This window comes from Epinephelus fuscoguttatus, linkage group LG3 (genome assembly GCF_011397635.1).
Source record: "Epinephelus fuscoguttatus linkage group LG3, E.fuscoguttatus.final_Chr_v1".
NCBI lineage: Eukaryota > Metazoa > Chordata > Actinopteri > Perciformes > Serranidae > Epinephelus > Epinephelus fuscoguttatus.
Window position 1 is genome coordinate 2,234,361 of NC_064754.1, and position 18,943 is coordinate 2,253,303.

The 18,943-nt window shown below is 44.2% G+C and overlaps 1 protein-coding gene across 1 annotated transcript in view; it reads left to right on the forward strand.

Moving 5' to 3' along the window:
• Positions 1–18,943, forward strand: part of LOC125886151 (nidogen-1-like) — a 45,383-nt gene that overhangs the window by 2,734 nt on the left and 23,706 nt on the right. The window contains exons 2-8 of the mRNA XM_049572153.1: positions 10,272–10,571; positions 12,951–13,177; positions 13,377–14,098; positions 14,202–14,342; positions 14,836–15,087; positions 15,296–15,496; positions 15,672–15,905. Of these exons, the coding sequence (XP_049428110.1) occupies positions 10,272–10,571; positions 12,951–13,177; positions 13,377–14,098; positions 14,202–14,342; positions 14,836–15,087; positions 15,296–15,496; positions 15,672–15,905 (2,077 nt within the window). The remainder of the gene's footprint in view (positions 1–10,271; positions 10,572–12,950; positions 13,178–13,376; positions 14,099–14,201; positions 14,343–14,835; positions 15,088–15,295; positions 15,497–15,671; positions 15,906–18,943) is intronic.

An 18,943-nucleotide genomic window follows, 5' to 3' on the forward strand; every position in this document is an offset into this window, starting at 1 on the left:
GTGCAGTGATATTTACAAATGCATGCTTGGGGCCGCCCCTCAAGTTGGGCCATTTGCATTACTCATAGCCAGACCCTAAATCTTTCTAGATTTGGGTCTGGATTTCCAGGCTAGTATGCCTGCATTGTGGAATCAAAAGAGGCGTGACGGGCTTGATGTGTAAGACAACAGCATCAGCCTCTATGTGACATAGAAAATACACGTCACTTTATAAACAATAACATAACATGTCAATAACAATCATTTAGTGTCCCCGTTATATGGCGGCTCACCTCATCCTCTGCTCGGTGGATAAAGACCTCATTGTTTTCCCAATTTGCCGACATTTTTGACTGCTGTTCCTCTTTGAGTTAGCTACTAACTGCTACTTCTTAAATCTCCAGGCAGTGGGTCACACACAATACACGTCGTCAAAACGCCACACCCGTACCGCCCATGATCCCGACGTTCCAGCTGTCCCTTTTATACAGACACCGATTTGACGCTGTTACCACCTCCACTCCTGGCTCAGAGGGGCGACAACTCTGTCTCCCCAGTTTGCGGACATTTTTGGCCCGGGGACACGGTGGTGCAGTGGTTAGCGTTGTCACCTCATAGCATGAGGGTTCCTGGTTTGAACCCCATGGTGGGGGAGCCCTTCTGTGTGGAGTTTGCATATTCTCCCTGTGTCAGTGTGGGTGGTCTTTGGATGACTCTAAATTGTCCATAGGTGTGAATGTGAGTGTGAATGGTTGGCTGTGTTTATGTGTCAGCCCTGTGATAGTCTGGTGACCTGTCCAGGGTGAACCCTGCCTTTCACCTGATGTCAGGTGAGAGGCTCCACCCCCCCAGCGCCCCCTAACAGGATAATTGTTATTGGAAAATGAAGGGCTGAATGAATGTTTTTTTCCCCCTTTGAGTTAGCTGCTAACTGCTATCAGCTGATTTTTAAATCTCCTAATACATCATCAAATCATCACACCCATGCCGCCCTGTCCCACTTATACAAACATTGATTCAGCCTTGTTACCACCTCCATTCCTGACTCACAGGGATGACAACTCTCTCTGCAATTGAACGGCGAGGCAAAATAATGGCGTGATATTCCTGTCTTGAACAGACAGTGTAAAAGTGGCGAGTGTATTACCTACAGTAGATGGCGGTCAGTATGGCCCCAATTTTGAGAAGTAGTCAGGAATACCGCCACAGAAGCAAAGCAGTGTACTGCTGTGGACGGGGGCAGCAGCAAAACATATTTTAGCCTCCTAAAAACATCAGTATATTATATTTATCAGTATTTATCAATATATAAATAATAGTGAGGTATTTGTATTTCAACTGTGGCTTCAGCTTCTGTCAGTGTCTCAGATGTTTCAGCTGCGAGTCTCTGCAGCGATCACACGCATGATTGATTAGTCTGATAATCATCTCGTCACTTCAGTCTTTAAGTCTGCGCTCTCTGTTTGTTTGTTGACACCTGATAAGGTTTTCTATTGGCTCTTAATCGCCTCCACGCATTGTAAATCTGTTTACAAAATAAGAGTCCTCTGTGTGTGTGTGTGTGTGTGTGTGGTTTCCCTGCAGTCGTAGCTGCCACATTTGGTTTCAGATCCACATCAGTCCTGCTGACGTGTTTGATTTGTGGTGATTGCAGTGACACGTTGAGGTGTTGGTGGTGTGAGCAGACAGGTGGAGCTGCTGCTGGAGGTCTGCTGCTGTTTGTTCAGTTCACTCAGGGAGACGGAGGTGTTGGATTCTCTGTGAATACGTGAACAGAGGCTGGAATGTGAGCCAATTAAAAGCCAACACAGATAAGCCCTTCATCAGGCCGACAAACACACACACACACACTGAATGCATTCCTCAGGTCATGTGACGGCTAATCCAGATTGGAGCATCTACACTTGCTGTGAAACATGTTTCCAACGTGCTGAAGTTTTGTTTCTTATATTAAATTTAAGTTGGTTTGATTGATCTTTAGGAGTGAAAGAAGAAAAGAGTTGAGTGTTAAACGCTTGTGTTACCAAGCGGCTTCATTTACAGTTGTTTTTTGTACTTTGATTAAATGCAAATAAAGTTTTTTGACTTAATGTCACTACAGTAGAATATTAACTAACTGTTCTGCATTGTTTGCTGATTTGGCCCTGTTTAGTCAAAGATCCTTACGTCGAAATGTAAACTAATGGTTCAGCGTTCAGATTTAAGGGGATTTAATGGCGTCTAGCGGTGATTGTAGACTGCAACCAATTGAAACTTCTCCTGGTTAGAAATCCTTCAGTGTTCATTGTTCAGAAGGTTTTTACCGAGAGCTGAATTATCCACGGAGGTCTCTTCCTCTACACAACAAACCGACCGGCTGATTTAAACTGGTAAAAACACTAAATGGAGCACCCCATGTATATATATTATAATATTATTTATAAGTTATATCGCCCAGCCCTACAAGGCCCCGATCACACAGAAAATCATTCTGCAGGTTACAAATCATGAGTCCTCTTGAATGTGGGCGGGGTTGTTGTCACTCACTGCTCCGTCCATTACTCGCTGTATTTCCTCATCAGCGGTGACACAGATGGAAGTCTGCACCTGGTTTATCGTCCACAGAACGAGGCTGCACGCCCACATTTTCACAACAAAATAGAACAGGCTGCAGTGAGAGTCTCTCTCCATGGGATATTTCAAAATAGCAGCTTTGTGCATTTAGTCCTTCTCAGGCAAGCTCAGGGGTTTAGTGTTGCTGTAGCCCACAGGAAGTGAGGATTAGAATATATGACCTTCACATAATCCGCTCCAAATGAATCTATATTTTTAAAGTCATTACTAAAAGTGTGTGTCATATAAAAACTAAAGTGATGGTCAAAGTTGTCACAGTGAAATTTAAGGTGTGCTGATGGATTCACGTCATCAACTCATGCATTGAGTAACATTACAAGTTAACGTTCCACCTTAAAAGTTGCTGGCAGTCGGCCCAGTGAATGAAGTTATTTTTTTCTCTTTCATTTTATAGTTGTAGTTTACTGATGTATGAACAGAGGTTACATAAAACCAGAGTGAGCGTCCTCTACTGACCAATCAGACTGCAGGGTTTCTAGCTCCACCTTTTAGTACCAGATCTGTGTGCTAGGTACCCCAACAGAGGGGGGACCAAACATGGGGACGCTAAGGAACACTTCTGTTGGGACCATCCACAACTTTCACTGTGGAGACGGTAAAAAAGCATCCTGAACTAAACCAGACAACTCGGTGGAAACGCTAAATGGACCAAGGGTCTAGGTATTTGAAGGGTTACTCTTGGTTCCAAAGGTACTGTACCAAAAGTGTTTGCTGGAAACGGGGCTATATTTCACTCAGGAGTTGGTGGAGACCAAAAATGGAGCAAAAAGGGAGAATATCTGCCTGACATTCATCAGGTGACACAAACACAGACTCCCGATGAATCCTCACGCCAATCTGTGACAACTGGAAATAAGTTCCACATATCAGCCCAAAACTTTTCTGTCACCGCCACGTGGCCCAAAAACAAAGTGCAGATGGTGGTGAGGAAACTCAGGGAACATCTTGGGAAACAAAAAACTGCTTGTTAGGATTATTTGGCAGCATCACTCCATCAGTGCACTTCCTGTATCATTTCCTGTAAAGACAAAATGAAGTACAGTAATTTCTTCTATACCCACTGCAAAAAGCATACTGTGAAAATTTGTATTTAAAACAGAACTGGCAAACAACTGAAGGAGTTAAGTAACAAAACGTGCGTCCAGAAAAGACAAGTTCATTAAAGAAATATAAACTTACCAACAGTAGAAACTTGTTTGATGAAGAGTTTTTCTTTCATTAGGGAAGCAGCTGAATCTCGTCGACACCTTGATACATCCACACAGAGTGTTTTTATTCTGTGTCTCAGGCACTTCACCATTTGTCCTCCGTCCTCCTGTTAGAATAACAGCAGACCACACTGAGTCTCTACAGGAAGTCACAGCGACACCACAAAGGTTGGCTTCATGCTCGTTATTTCAGACGCTGCAGGCAGAGTTGGATTAACAGTTAATGTGATTAGGAGTTGAATTCCTCCTGCATGTGTACAGTCAATCAGACCCAAACTGGCCGAGGCGCTCTGAGCATGCTCCACAGTTTCCGCCCCGGGCTTTGACCCGGAAGTCCAATAGCATTAAATGTGTAAGAGAAGAAGAAGCCGGTAACAACATGGAGAAATCTACATCCAGAGCCGTGACTTTTTGGACGGACCAAATGTATAGAGCTGTAAAGTTGTCCACCATGGTAGCAGTTAGCTGCTAGCTAACCGTAGCTAACTTGTTTGTCCATTGTTTGGTCTGTGACGTAATAGGTCAACAGGAAAAAGGTCCAATACTAACAAGCTGAAATCTTGAAATCTCTCCACCTATTGTAGAGGAGTTGCACAGTTATCACTGTTTTTGTGTTGTAACGCCCCTCGTGTTTCTGCACTCAAAGTGCTCAGCGTTTTTGCCGGAGCGCTCTGAACTGTTGAAAAAACTTCAAGTTAAAACCTGTTGCCTGGCAACAATAAAAAGGCGCAGCAAGCTTTTTTTACTAGTGTCATTTTGTTGGGAAAAAAAAGAGAAAGGCAGTGCGGTGTACCTTGCGTTTTTCGTCCTGCTAAACACATTCTGTGTGATCAGAGGCTAATATTTCTATTTCTTAAGTGATTTTAACGAGTCGTTTTTACACTCATGGGTTTTATGATCCTTGTGTTGTTGAGAAAAAAGTTTGTCTTCAGTTAATTCAGTGTTGCTGCAGGTAATTTGAAAGGTTTGAAAGCCTTCTGTCCGCACTCTGCGTTCATTTCATCTGTATTTGTGCACGTTTTCTGAAAGCTTACCAATTACGACAAAATGGAGCAGCAGAGCAGTTCAAGCTAGGGACGCACATTATTGGATTGTTTTTGCTGATAACCGATCTGTAACAACGTATTTCACGGATAACCAAAATCGATACATCCACTTTTCCCTCACCTAATGTTAGTGATCATCAAGTCTCTCCTGTTGTAGAATAACATCATATTATACATGTATACTCATATCGTGACGGCCCACCAGCAGATGGAGACATGAAATACTTTTCAATGTAATATTCATTCGTTGTGCAACATAAGAAAAAGCATGTTGGCCGATTCTGATGACAGTGCATGTTGACGTATCGCTGCCACAGGCTGACGCAGTCGATGCAGCGTGGACTTTACATGTTTGTGGTTTGAATGGCGTTCGTCTAATAACGGAGACTTTCAGTGTAACGTGTCAGACTGACAGCTGTCAGTGTTCGTCTACTGGATTTTCCCACAGTGTGAAGCTCTAATTGGTCGCTGTGCATCCATAAAGACCCCCCCCCCTCTTTAAAGTGTCTGTGACATCCTGTTGGTCCCCAGTAATTATCAGACCCACAGTGACGCTCCTCCAGCTTTCTTTTATACTTCCAAACTTGCATCAGGTTAGAAAACACTCTACAGTTGATTATGTAATAAAATCTCATGGCTCGGCTCCAGCTGCTGCTGCCGGAGAGGCTTTTGCTCCTCGACAGGAAGCGGAGCGTCCTCGTAGAGCTGGCACATCTGGAGCGTATAGACTGGAGACATCTGTCCTCTAAAACCAGATGGCAGCGCTCAGTGTGTTTCCTCCCTCCGCTGTTCTCACAGTGATAATGATGATCTCAGGGATCGGACATGTGTGATGTCAGCGACGTCCTGGCAGGTTTCCACTGAGGAGTACATGTGATCTCACGGCTGCAAGTCCTCAGACTCTGCACATGTTATTACATGTACAAACTGCTCGTTCATTGTATCGTCACTGATTTTATTTCTAAATAAAATCTGCCAGTGAAAAATGTTGCACTCAGTAGTGGAAGGTAACTTTTACTCAAGTACTGTATTTCACCAGCAAACTGACCATTTGTATATCAGTTACTCACAATGTATGACCTTGAATTCTTAAAGAAAGCTTTGTTTTATGTGCATGCCTTCGCTGTGAACTGAAGGCCAGAACACACCGGCCCTTAACAGCACACGTCTAAACAGCCACCCCTATTATTTTCTATGCATAACCCCAGAGCGGCAGCTAGACGTACATCAGTGCTCATAGATGCATCGCCCTGCGACACTTCATGCCACTGTCCTGTGTGCTTCAACGGTTATACTTCTGCGTTGAATCGACGCCGTAGCTACAGAATAGGCTCTGCGTCAACATGGAGCCTACGGAGGTCTGCATCACTGTGACGTGTAGTTACATTTCTGGGGAGGCGCACGTCAGGCTACGGCTTTAAAAAGGGTTGCTGGAGAACTTGTGAGTGAGTGAGGGGGCGGAGCTGTGTGGGGAGTGTGACAGAGGAGAGATGAACACTGGTATGTGTCATGTGATGCAGCTTGACCCGATATCGATATAAACTGTGTCTAAATTTATATCTTGCTTGAAAATATATTGATATATCGTACATAGTCGTTATATCGCCCAGTCCTAATTCTATTATTTAAAGCACTTAGAGTTATACTTGCTGTATGAACCGTGCCATACGAACAAAGGTATTATTATTATTATTATTATTATTATTATTATTATTAGCATCATTAGATGAAACGCAACACTGAAAATGAGACGCAGCATGAATCAAAAAACTTTCATCAAATGTTTAAAAGGTGAATCCATGTTGGGTCAATCTGGAAATCCATCGGTAAAAAAAATAAATATAAAAATAATTTTTTTTTTCTTCCTTTACCTCTGGAGGCACAGCCCGGAGTTTTTCGACTAACCGGAAGTGCAGGGGCCTCACGCCCTTCACTTCCGGCGGTGCCCCCAGGGAATCGCTGTGCTATTTACAAATACTTCAGGTAGAAAACCAGCAGAGTTTAGCTATATATCACATTTTTCACGTCACTATATCACCGTGTAGACTAATCTGATGTTTGTTAAGTCTATAAACACAATGACTGAACAAACGTTACTATTTCTGTGTGCACGTAATTAATATGGTTATTGTAGATTAGCTGGGCTAACCGTTAGCTGTTAACGTTAGCCGTTAGCGTTGTCTATAACCATAGACTGTATAAAAATAAGGTAATAACTCAATAAACGGTCCATGAATAAAATATCTTTTCCAGCGGATATCTTAGTTACAACATGATTGAGCTAGCAAAGCAGTTTTGTGTTGCTATGTGTGGTATTTATTCAGTTATGGGAAATCATGATGTCTAGAAAGCATCAGTGGCTGCAGCTGACAGGGACAGTTAGCAAAGCTAACATCAGGACGTCATCTGTTAAAAGCCTCCCGTTGTCGGATACGACATGAAACTACTCCAGTTAGCTCAATCATGTTGTAACTAAGACATCCGCTGGAAAATTTCTTTTTTTCACGTTGGCGAGACGGCATTACTGGAGCGGTCGCTATGGACGCGGAGCTTGCTGTTTCTGTAGGTACACATTTCCTGGGGACACCTGCATGTCTCGGCCGCGCCCCCTCCATTGTGATTGGCTAAAGCGCAGCATCGTTCAAACTCAAAGCCCCTCCCCCCCTCTGTAGTCGTCTTTCACACAGGGCTGCCGACAGATTCTACAATGTAAATTGCAGAATCTGTCTTGAGAGATTAATGTTGGGTTAACTGTGTGTTTGATGCATCAGATGTGCTCACTCTTGACTGATGTCAGACGTGTTGCCTCTGCTCTCTTAAACCTCCTCTTTACAGAAGCTAAAAGCTTCCTGAACCCGCCGTCATCGTCCTGTTCAACCTGTGAACTTCTGAGAGCTTTGGTAGTCTCGTTAGCTGCTCTGACACTCTGCTCAGACAAAAGACTTCCTGTGATGAAACTTGAGCGTCCTCGGCTCTGCAGGCGTCTCCTCTAAAGTCGGATACCTGCTGGGCGACGCCGGCCTCTCACCCACATGCTGCTGTCATTCATGCGTTTCTGTGGAGGAAGTGTCTGCGTCGGTGCTGGAGCCCTCCCGCCTTTACAGAGGCAGCCGAGCAGAACGGCTCTTATTTCATCTCGCAGCATCTTCTCAAACCCACAGATACTTCTTTCATGTTTTCAGAGTGCTGGCGCTCTGACCTTTGACCTCTCTGCTGCTGGTTGCTTGTAAAGATTGATGTTACCTGCATCCTCTCTGCTCAGGTAGAGTCAGCAGCCCTATTTACACACAGATGGCGCTGCTGCAGAGCCACTATGAAGTCCCTTCTTCACCACATTTGTATTTTTACACAGATCAGAAAGACAGTGCCGCACCAGTGTGTGATTTCAGACAGGATGTTGGCATTGCGGAGACAGAGGAGGTGTGATGGGTGTGTTGTAGAACACAGCAGCATCTGCCTCTACTGTGACATATAACATACGTGTCAGCAGCTCTTTATAAACAATAACAATGACATCACATGTCAATAACAATCATTTAGCGTCTCATTATATGGCGGCTGATCTCGTCCTCTGCTTGGAGGGTAAGGAGCTCCTGGACCTCAGTGTTTTCACTATTTGTGAATATTTTCAGCCGCTGTTCTTCTTCTTTGAGTTAGCTGCTAACTGCTAGTAGCTTTTTTTGAAAATCTTGGTTAATTCGGCCTCCATTTACACAATACAGGAAACAGTAAGATGCCCACTTCCTGTTTACAAACTCTCAGGGCACTAAAATATGTTACTGAAAGCAATTTAGGCAGCAGCAGAATTGTAGTTCATATTTGATCAGTGCTGTGTAGTTTTACAGTTTGGTGCTATACAGCCGCTACAATGTCCCTTCTTTACAACGCATTAGCATTTTCTACACAAAACCAAACAACGGCGACGTCATGCCACTGTAGTGTGTGATTTTGGACAATATGTCGGCATTCTGGAAGCGAAAGTTTCGTGATGTGTAACACAACAGTGTCGGCCAACTCTGTCCTCCCATTCTGTGATTGTACCGTATATACAGCGCGGCAAGGCGGCATAAGGGCGCGATATCCAGTTAAAACAAACAAGCCTCTTGAGGACACCTTGGAAAATGTGATGGATGATTTTAAAGACTAAAAAAATGATTTATCAAAAACAGATGTATTCAGAATGAAAATATTTACTAGCTGCAGTCCTAATATTGTTTATACTTCTTTTCTCTCAAATCACACTGAAACTACATGAAGTGTATTTTTAATAATGAAAAGATCATTCAAAACAGTTTCTTTACACAGTTCGTGTTTTTGAATGAAAAAGAAAATGTAACTCTGTTCATCGACTTTAATCATTTTTATTGCAGCTGAATGTGACACTGTCATAAAACCTGTCAGAAATGCTATACGTATCGATTTTTTTCCCACCCAGTAACTCTAGGTGCAGGAGATGACGTGCATTGTTCCCTTGTTGGTTGAGAGAAATGACCAGCCCTGATTATATTTGAGAATATATGAATAAATGAACAACGTCTTATGTTAACGGAAGACGTTTTTGTGTAAATCAAAGCTGAACTTTGATGTTTTGACCAATCATCCGCTCCGTCACTAAGACGTGGAGTGACGCTGTGTAACCTCCTGCCTCTGATGGACAGAATTCACTTCACGGTCACAGTTCATTGTGTGTCTGTGGTTTTCAGTGTGCGAGGCGGATCTGAGTTAATGAGTTTAAAGAGATTCCTCTGAGTGAAAGGGAAGTCATTGTGTGGAATTCCTGTGGGCTGACAAAGCGAGCAGAGCTGTAGGAGAGTCCAGCCTCTGAGCGTCCAACTGCAGGTCTCACGGTCACTAACGGGACGTGTGCACTCCGTGGTCAAAAGTCCTCAGTCCTGTTTTAATTACCTTCCACAGTTACAAGAAAACCTGCAGCACACACCAAGATGAAGCTGCGAAAACCTTAACAGCACCAAAGACAGTGTGGGTTCAAAGAATGACGTTCACAAGCTGTCCGCGTGACAGAAGGCTGCAGCTGCTGATAGTTTTAGGCATCAGAAAATATAAATAAGGAGGGACTTCATGTATGAATCAGTGATCCACTCTACAGCTGTACTGAAATAATTTAATAAAAAAAAAGTCTGTCATAGCTTGAAGATTCTGCACTCAGCGGCCACTTTATTAGGTACATTACTGTGGACCCTGCCTCTCACCTATTGTCCACTGGTAGAGGCTCCACCCCCCTGTGACCCCGAATGGGATAAGCGGTCATGGAAATCTAATGAATGAATGAATGAATAAATAGTGGTTAGGATTTTTTTCCCATGCGGTGGAAATGGACTTGTATACAAACATACATGACCCACAGGAATAACACTGTAGTTATTAAACCCTCCGTTAACACTTGACCTCCTGTCTTCTGTTCCAGATCAATACGAATGGATTTGTGTCCGTTGTGAAGCCTCCAGCTGAGGGGGACTATCTGGGGAAGATGCCCGCCAGTTTCAAAATGATTGCAGTGTTGCTGGGAGACATGGACAGTGACGGACAGGGGAAGGTCCACTTCAGGTGGGACAGCAGCCCGGAGGTACTGAGTCGAGCCGCCAAGATCATCAAACGAGCTTTCCCCAGAGACGAAGGAGTGGAGCCCAGTGGCATCATCATCGTCACCTGGGAGAACATGAGCGCCCGGGGGACATCTGGACGAGGGGACGGACCGGACACTAAGGTGAGGGGCCGTGTCGGGTTTTTAATAAGCAGACAGAGGATGGGTCGTTTCATATCTCAGGTCTGTGGTTTTATTTTTGCACTGGAGCGTCACACAAATGTCCACCTGCTGTTGGCGCTACAGACGATCTTACATGATCAGCAAAGACAGTAGGATTCATCCTCTGGGACCATGAACGATTGGACAAACTGCATGGATGTCAGTGATTACCAAGATGTTTCAGTCTGGGCCTAAAAAACTAACTAAGGCTCTTTTATTCTCCCTTTACTTACAAAAATAGATAGGTCTGTTTCAAATGTTGTAAACGTCAGTCCTGTCTTTGATGCGTTCTGTACGATGGCGTAGATACAGCCAATAGATGGCACAAGAGGATGGAGTCAGATGTGTCAGACAGCAACAAACAAGGCGACGACACTGTTGTCAGTTTCTGTGTAAAAATCATGAAACAAATTTTTGATTATCGTGCAGCTACAGCCTTTAGTAACGACCGCAGAGTTACATCAACTCCGTTTGACACAGTTTCACCAAACTGACTTCATAAATAAAAGATAAATGAGAGGGCTGTTGTAGTAGACTGTTCAGGTGAGTCAGTGTGCGATATAAGAAATGTTGAGGAGTTTAAACACTTCAGCTGTTCTATTTATAGGTTCTTTGGATGAGACTTAAACAGTGTAAAGGATAATTTTGTTGAAATGTATGTGACCACACGCCTCCGTGGTTCCTCTTGTAATTACCACTTTGAACACCATAATAGCCGGAGTCGGCGCTTCATATGAAGCAGTAAAACAAACAATGCAGACAAAGATGAAGAATTACTGGTGGGGATTTAAAAATAGATTTGGTCTTTTAATACTTTTGATTGTGCGAGCGTGTCCAGCAGCTCAAAAAGTCAAAAATGACCCTCTGTGTTTTATCCCAGATGCCTTTTACACCTCATGTTGGAGGCTTATCAGCTGACATTAATCCTCAGCGCCTCACTTTCAAACAAGTAAATATACAGCTTAAGTTCTGAATGTTCCCTTTTGTTTTTATTTCAGTGGCACTGCCATTTGCAAAGGGAACAAACTGAAGCAGCACCTCATTTTGCTTCTGCCTCAAAAATCGGCCTGTCATGATAATGTCTTTTATTCGACGATATACTGTGCCAGAAATAGGTGCTACAAATGATATTATTGTCATTTTGGGTCCATTTTATGCAGTGAAGCCGAGTTAGGACATGCAGTAATAGGACGTGAATGTTAGTAAATGAAGACCCAACTTTTCAGAAACTAAGGAGAGAGAGAGAATAGCTTATAGGGGGGTCCTCCGGCAGACTAGGCCTAAGTCAGCCTAACTAGGGGCTGGTACAGGGCAAGCCTGAGCCAGCCCTAACTATAAGCTTTATTAAAGAGGAAAGTCTTAAGTCTAGTCTTAAATGTGGAGACGGTGTCTGCCTCCCGGACCGCAACAGGAAGATGATTCCACAGGAGAGGAGCCTGATAGCTGAAGGCTCTGGCTCCTGATCTACTTTTGGAGACTTTAGGGACCACGAGTAACCCTGCGTTCTCAGAGCGCAGTGTTCTGGTGGGATAATATGGCACTATGAGCTCTCTAAGATATGACGGAGCTTGACCATTTAGAGCTTTATAAGTTAACAGTAGGATTTTAAATTCAATTCTGGATTTTACAGGGAGCCAGTGCAGAGAAGCTCAAACAGGAGAAACATGATCTCGTTTTTTAGTTCCTGTTAGTACACGTGCGGTTTTAAAGACTTATTAGAGCTGCCTGATAATAGAGAGTTACAGTAATCCAGCCTAGAGGTAACAAAAGCGTGGACCAATTTTTCTGCATCTTTTCGGGACAGGATAGGCCTAATTTTCGCAACATTACACAGATGAAAGAACACAGTCCGTGAGGTTTCTTTTTTGTGAGATTTAAAACACAAATCTTGATCAAATATTACTCCGAGGTTTCTTATGGTAGTGCTAGAGGCCAGAGCAATGCCATCTAGAGAAACTATGTCATCAGACAAAGAATTTCTGAGGTGTTTGGGGCTAAGAACAGTCTTATGTAAACAAACACATGTGAACAGAACAGGCAATAGTGAGGTCAGCAAAATGTACGAGGTCGTGTCCATGATTATCATACATTAAGTCTATAATTATCATGACAGTCCTGCTCAATATGCCCCATTCGTCATTATAACGTACAGGTTCCACAGGTGGTTGTGCTGTCATGTTCCCTCCCAGTGCTTTCCTCCACATCAACTGTTCACTGTCCTCCACACAGGTTTTCCTAACTGGTCAATAATCCTTTGAAACGTGTTTGGCCAGTGAGAACTCCCAGATTACGCTGTGGTCCAAAACTTCCTGCTTAACGTCATCTCCTTTGTTCTTACAGAGAAACACTTTCCAGCTGGTTTTGGTCACCATGGCGTCGTCCTCCTGCGCCATCCTCCTGTACCCCCAAGGCGGCCTGCAGTTTCTCTCCACATCAATAGGGGGCAAGAGTAAGGTCCTGGAGGCCGGCTTCAATGAAGGCATGGTGGCTGGCTGGTTCAGCTCCTCACAGGGAACGTACTTCCGCAGCACCACTGATGAAGAGACCTCCATCAGGGAACTTACTGAGTATGAAACTGATGTCTTTGTGCTTGAATATAAAAGAAACAAAGTGATTTATGTGTCAGGACACTGAACTTTGACACGATGACTCTGTGGGAAAGTTTTTGCGTGCAGAAATTATGAATAAGAGAAAACATCACTCAAATAAAAGCATAAATCAAGTGTCTTTTGATGTAGACGCATTTTTCTTCCTTTATCCATCCAGGAAGACAAACTCAGGACGTAACGGTGTTTGGGTGTACGAGATCGGCTCCTCGCCATTCTTTTTCGCCATTACGCCAGGGCTGGTTACCAGTCTACCTGAGGAGGAGAATGCCACAGAACCTCCTGTGACCATGTTGCCAGGTCAACCTGAGGAACCCCAGCTGGTACCGGAAGAAAAGGACGAGTTCCCAACTGAGACTCCCAATGAGTACCAACCCAGTTACCCAGAAGCTGAGACCGTCACACCAGGGTTTATCGAATTGGAGACCGAAGAACCAGACTACCCAGAATACCCTGAATCTGAGACTGTCACGCCAACCTACACCAACCCTGAGAGGGCTCAACCGAGGTACCCAGACCCATCAGAGCCGAGATACCCTGACCAAATAAAGACAGGATACCCAGTCTCTGAGCCTTTGCAACCAAGATACACCGTCCCTGAACCCACTGAGCCTAGGTACTCTCCAGTTGAGCCAAGGTACCCTGATCCAGCCCAACCATACTCTCCAGTTGAGCCAAGGTACCCTGATCCAGCCCAACCATACTCTCCAGTCGAGCCAAGGTACCCTGATCCTGCCCAACCATACTCTCCAGTCGAGCCAAGGTACCCTGATCCTGCCCAACCGCGGTACACCAACCGCGAACCAGTCCAACCAGTGCCGCCCCATTCCAGGCCCCAGCAACCACAAATCGTTGTGGTAGACGAAGATCTCGATGTGAATGGTAAATCAGAACAGCTTGAAACTTTTGTGTTCCAAGATTCAGAACAGAATGTTTCATTGTGTCATTGAAACTTATCGGTTTCATCCTTTGGTTGTTTTCACAGTGTTTGCGTACAATTCTGAGACGTGCGCCCACAACAGCCACAAATGCGCAGCTTTCGCTGACTGCCGGGATTACAGCAAGGGGTACTGCTGCCATTGCAGGCCTGGTTACTACGGTAACGGAAAGGACTGTGTTGCAGAAGGTGAGAAGCATTTTCGATGATACCCAAACTGTTTAATGAGGCAAGTTTTCTTGGACTTATATAAAGAATGATAAAAAGACAGATCGGATCTGTAAAGCATTTTGCAAAACTACAGTTTTCCTCACTGTCCTTATATGAGGTATATATATATATATATATATATATATATATATGTATCCTTATATGTGTGATATATACTTCTGCGTCGAATCAGTGCCGTACCCTACGCCTTAGCCTGATGTTCACCTCCCCAAAAATGTAACTACACGTCACAGTGACGCAGACCTCCTGTCTGTCTCTGTAAGCTGTAACCATTTCCCTCAGTGGAAACACAGCTTTGATTTACTTTAACTTAGAAGTCTAAGAGTGAGTGTTCTGGTGTGTTCTGGCTCTCATGGTTCTCTTTTTAGATCAGTTCAAACAATGTTCTCCCCTAGCTGTCTGTAAGGTGTCCAATTTTTAAGCGTAAATCAAACCTTTCTTGTTTTTCCAGGAAAACCACAGAGGATGAACGGAAAAGTGAACGGTCGAGTGTTCGTGGGGAACTCCCCCCGGCCTGAGGAGCTCAGTAACAACGACTTGCACTCGTATGTGGTACCCAATGATGGACGGGCCTACGTGGCCATCAGCAACATTTCTGACGGCCTGGGACCCTCCCTGCTGCCGCTGTCCTCCCTGGGGGGAATCATCGGCTGGGCCTTTGCCCTGGAGCAGCCCGGCTACAAGAACGGCTTCAGTCTCATTGGTGAGGGAGACGAGTTGCGTAGTTTGGTGCCAGATGGTCGATTTTTAACCACCAGTAGTTCTCACTGTGTTCACAGTCATTTGGATGATCTATGTAGATGCTGAAATGCTTAAAAGTTGATGATGACGCTCCAGTGACTCCGGCGTCAATCTGGTTGTTAAACCTTGCAGGACTGTGTTCAGACATGTCTTCTTACTCGTCCCCGCAGGTGGCGTGTTTTCCCGGCGGGCCGAGGTGTTCTTCCAGCCTGGTGATGAGCGTCTGACCATCACGCAGCAGTTTAAAGGAATTGACGAACACGACCATCTGGTGGTTAGCACCGAACTGGAGGGACGTCTGCCCACCATACCGCTGGGATCCTCTGTCCAGATCAACCCATACAAGGAGATCTACCAGTACGACAGAAACTGTAAGGACCATTACCGACTAAAGCAGTAAGACGATGTGGCGCGCTTACTGATTATGGCTTGTTACGTAGACGGTCCCCTCAACTGAAAACAGGAAGCGAGTCAAATTACTGAGGACTGAATCTGCTGAATTTACACTCCTCCTGTTTTCTTTCTTTCTGCTTCTCCTCCTCTCAGTGATCACTTCCTCCTCCAACCGAGAGTACACCATCACCTCCCCTAATGGCGAAGTGCAGACCAGAACCTACCAGTGGCGTCAGACTGTCTCCTTCCAGAGCTGCCCGCATGATGAGGCCAGCGGGGCGACACCGTCCACCCAGCAGCTCAGCGTGGACCAGATCTTTGTGATGTACGATTCCACCAACCATCTGATCCGCTACGCCATGAGCAACAGAATCGGCTCCATCCACAGTGAGTTCTGACGCCTCAAGATGTTTGGTCGAATTCTCTGTTGGGACAAACATCTACTTGGACTCAAGAATAAACTAATTAGATTTTGGTGGTCGAAAGTCAAAGTCACCATGATCTTGTGTCCATCTCATCCTTGTGAATATGACATCTCAAGAACAGATTTAGGGAATTCCCTTATTTGTGACACAAATATACTCAAGAATGATGAAGGCCAAAGGTCAGTTTGACCTCACAAAATAGGTTTTTTGTCAAGAACTCATACACTAATTATGACAAAACTTGACACAAAAAGGATAAAATAATGAAGGTCAAAAGGTCAAAGGTCAGCTTGACTGTGACATCATCATGTTTTAACGTCATATCTCAGGAACAGAAGGGGAGACATTTGGTCAGATACTGAATTGGTGACTCTAATCTTGAAACTGTGCTGATTGTATAGATCTTCTGTGTGTGAAGCATCCATGTTTTCACTGACATGGATGGAGACTGTCAGAGACACTGGACTGGTGGGCGGAGTCACACAACCACAGGGTGGACTGGTGGGTGGAGTCATACAACCACAGGGTGGACTGGTGGGCGGAGTCATACAACCACAGGGTGGACTGGTGGGCGGAGTCATACAGCTGCAGAGTGATAATTCTAGTTTAGAGATTTAGAGCAAGTTTATTGTAAATCTTCCTTTTCTGTGTCGTCTTGAATCAACTTTTCAATTGGACATAATAAAACAGATTTATAGAAACATCAAAACCTGATAAGAACTGAGACAGATGTGTCTTGCTGAACGTGACGTTGACTTCACTACAGTGTGATAAGCGTTTTCAGAAGTGCATGTTCACAAATGAGGGCAGTGCAGGTTGACTCCAGGTTGTCCGATCGTTCAGGTCTTTGCAGAAGTCTCTGTCTCCTGGCCGTCTGTCGGGGACAGTCAAAGGACAAACGTGTGTTATTACCCGCAGGAATGCGCTGAAACACGCCTCCGACAGTTTAGTGTTTGCAGTGGAACATCAGAGGAAGACAAACAGTAATCTGAGCCTGGCTGTATTTCCTCAGCTGCAACCAGAGAGGCTGTGAGAGCATTGGCAGGGGGTGAAGGTCAACGAGATACCAACCTCCAGGCCGCTGCAGGAGGGGCGCGGGGGAGGGGAGGGGCGTCTTTGTAAGAAAAAAAGGGGGGTTAAAGGTAAAAGTGCAGGTGGGGGCTGCTGATGGGATGCTCGGAGGGGGTGGGGGGGTTCAGAGTTAACCAAGCAAACACAACTCAGCCGGGGTTTGTTGGCAGAAACAGAACATCTGCGCCGTGTTTCCTGTGAGGAGGTGAAGGTCTGATGGGAACGAGAGGACACAGACTCAGTGGTCGCTACACTGGGGAGTCATTCTGCTCTCCTTTAATCTATAAACCATTACAGTCATTTATTAAACGAAACATGTGAAACATTCTCTGCTTCCAGTTGCTCAGATGAGACATTGAGCTGCTGATCTCGGTTTCATGTCACTGTGAGCTGAAGACGAAGAGCAAGAGTTCTGCCGCGCATGTGGTAACAATAGGGTAAAGCTTTTTGTGTTGGGTAAGGGGCACCTGTTAGCTCATGTAGAGCGGGTACCCCGTGTAAAAAGGCTACGTCCTTGCCACGGCAGTCGCGGGCTATAGACCCTTTTTGTGTTTGTAAACAGTGATGACGTATTTTGTGGGTTGAGCTGAACTGGTGGCAGAAAGGGAGAGTAGTGGTGTCGGTGTGAGCGCTAATAATTTGGTAAAACCACTATAACCTTCATATTTCTCAACCGTTGCAATGAGTCGTTTTTATATCCATACGTGTAGTAGAAAAAATGTTTTGTCTCCAGTTAATTAGAATCTCCATATTTAGGCTGTAATCGCTGCTGGTCAGTGCTCAGTAGAGGAGTGTGTGTTTGGCTTATTTAAATTACTTAATTATTTACGATTCATAAGAATTGTAAAAACTCATTTGTCAAACATGGACTTGTCTTATTGTCCCTGAATAGTTGTGGAGACGTTCACATATAATTTAATTCAGATTCAGATTCAGATTCAGAATACTTTATTAATCCCCGGGGGGAAATTGTTTAAATGTGGAAGCACAACCTATCAACGTGCTAGCACGCTAGCTAGCTAACGCTGTCTGCTCATTAACACCTTGATCATAACAAAGTATATTAACTTTAACCACTGCTCACTTTAAGGACACCGCAAGAAAACACATTTTGAGTTTATGTTAACTTAAAGCCTGTAATGTGTGTTTAGATCCCATCTGCATCCAGGCAGAGAAAATGAAAGGCTTGCTAACATTAGCGATGTAGCTAACGTAGCTAGCGTGCTACCTTTAGCTGATCGCTGACAGCTAGAAACAAACAATGATCTATCATCTGTTTATTAATCTAAACAAAGAACATGTTTTCTTGTGGTGTCCTTTCTAAAATGAGCAGTTTCTATATTCTGTTCTGATCAAGGAGTTAATAAACAGACAGCGTTAGCTAGCTAATTAAAAAGTTGTCTGTTACTTCCACATTAAACTATATTATATGTGGAGTTTTTACAGTTCCTTATGATGATGAATTATCTTTCACCACATCAGTAAGTTCATGTAAACTTTATACTCTACTATGGCGTCCTCTGCGATAGTTTTTTTTTAAAAATGAAGGTTATCTTTTTTGTATTCCTGCTCTGACATCCAACGGCACAAGAGACGATTTTAATTTCGGGTATGTCGACTGTTTATCTCTGATCGTTGTCCGCTGTTTTTCTGCCACCAGTATGTGCACCGCTGCAACTGCTGTGACGTAACTGTGACGCAATTATTTGCTTCAATCACTGAACTCAACGGGCCTGTATTTGGGACAGGCCTTTAAATCCTTCCACACAAAACTGTTTGTCAGCAAAGATGGGAAATACGATTAAATTGTTTATTTGAACCAGTATGAATATTACTTGTATAAAAATTAAGCTTCAAATAACATCAATTATGTGTTATGTTATGGCAACTGTTTCACGGCACCCGGCATACCGACACAACAAATCTTTA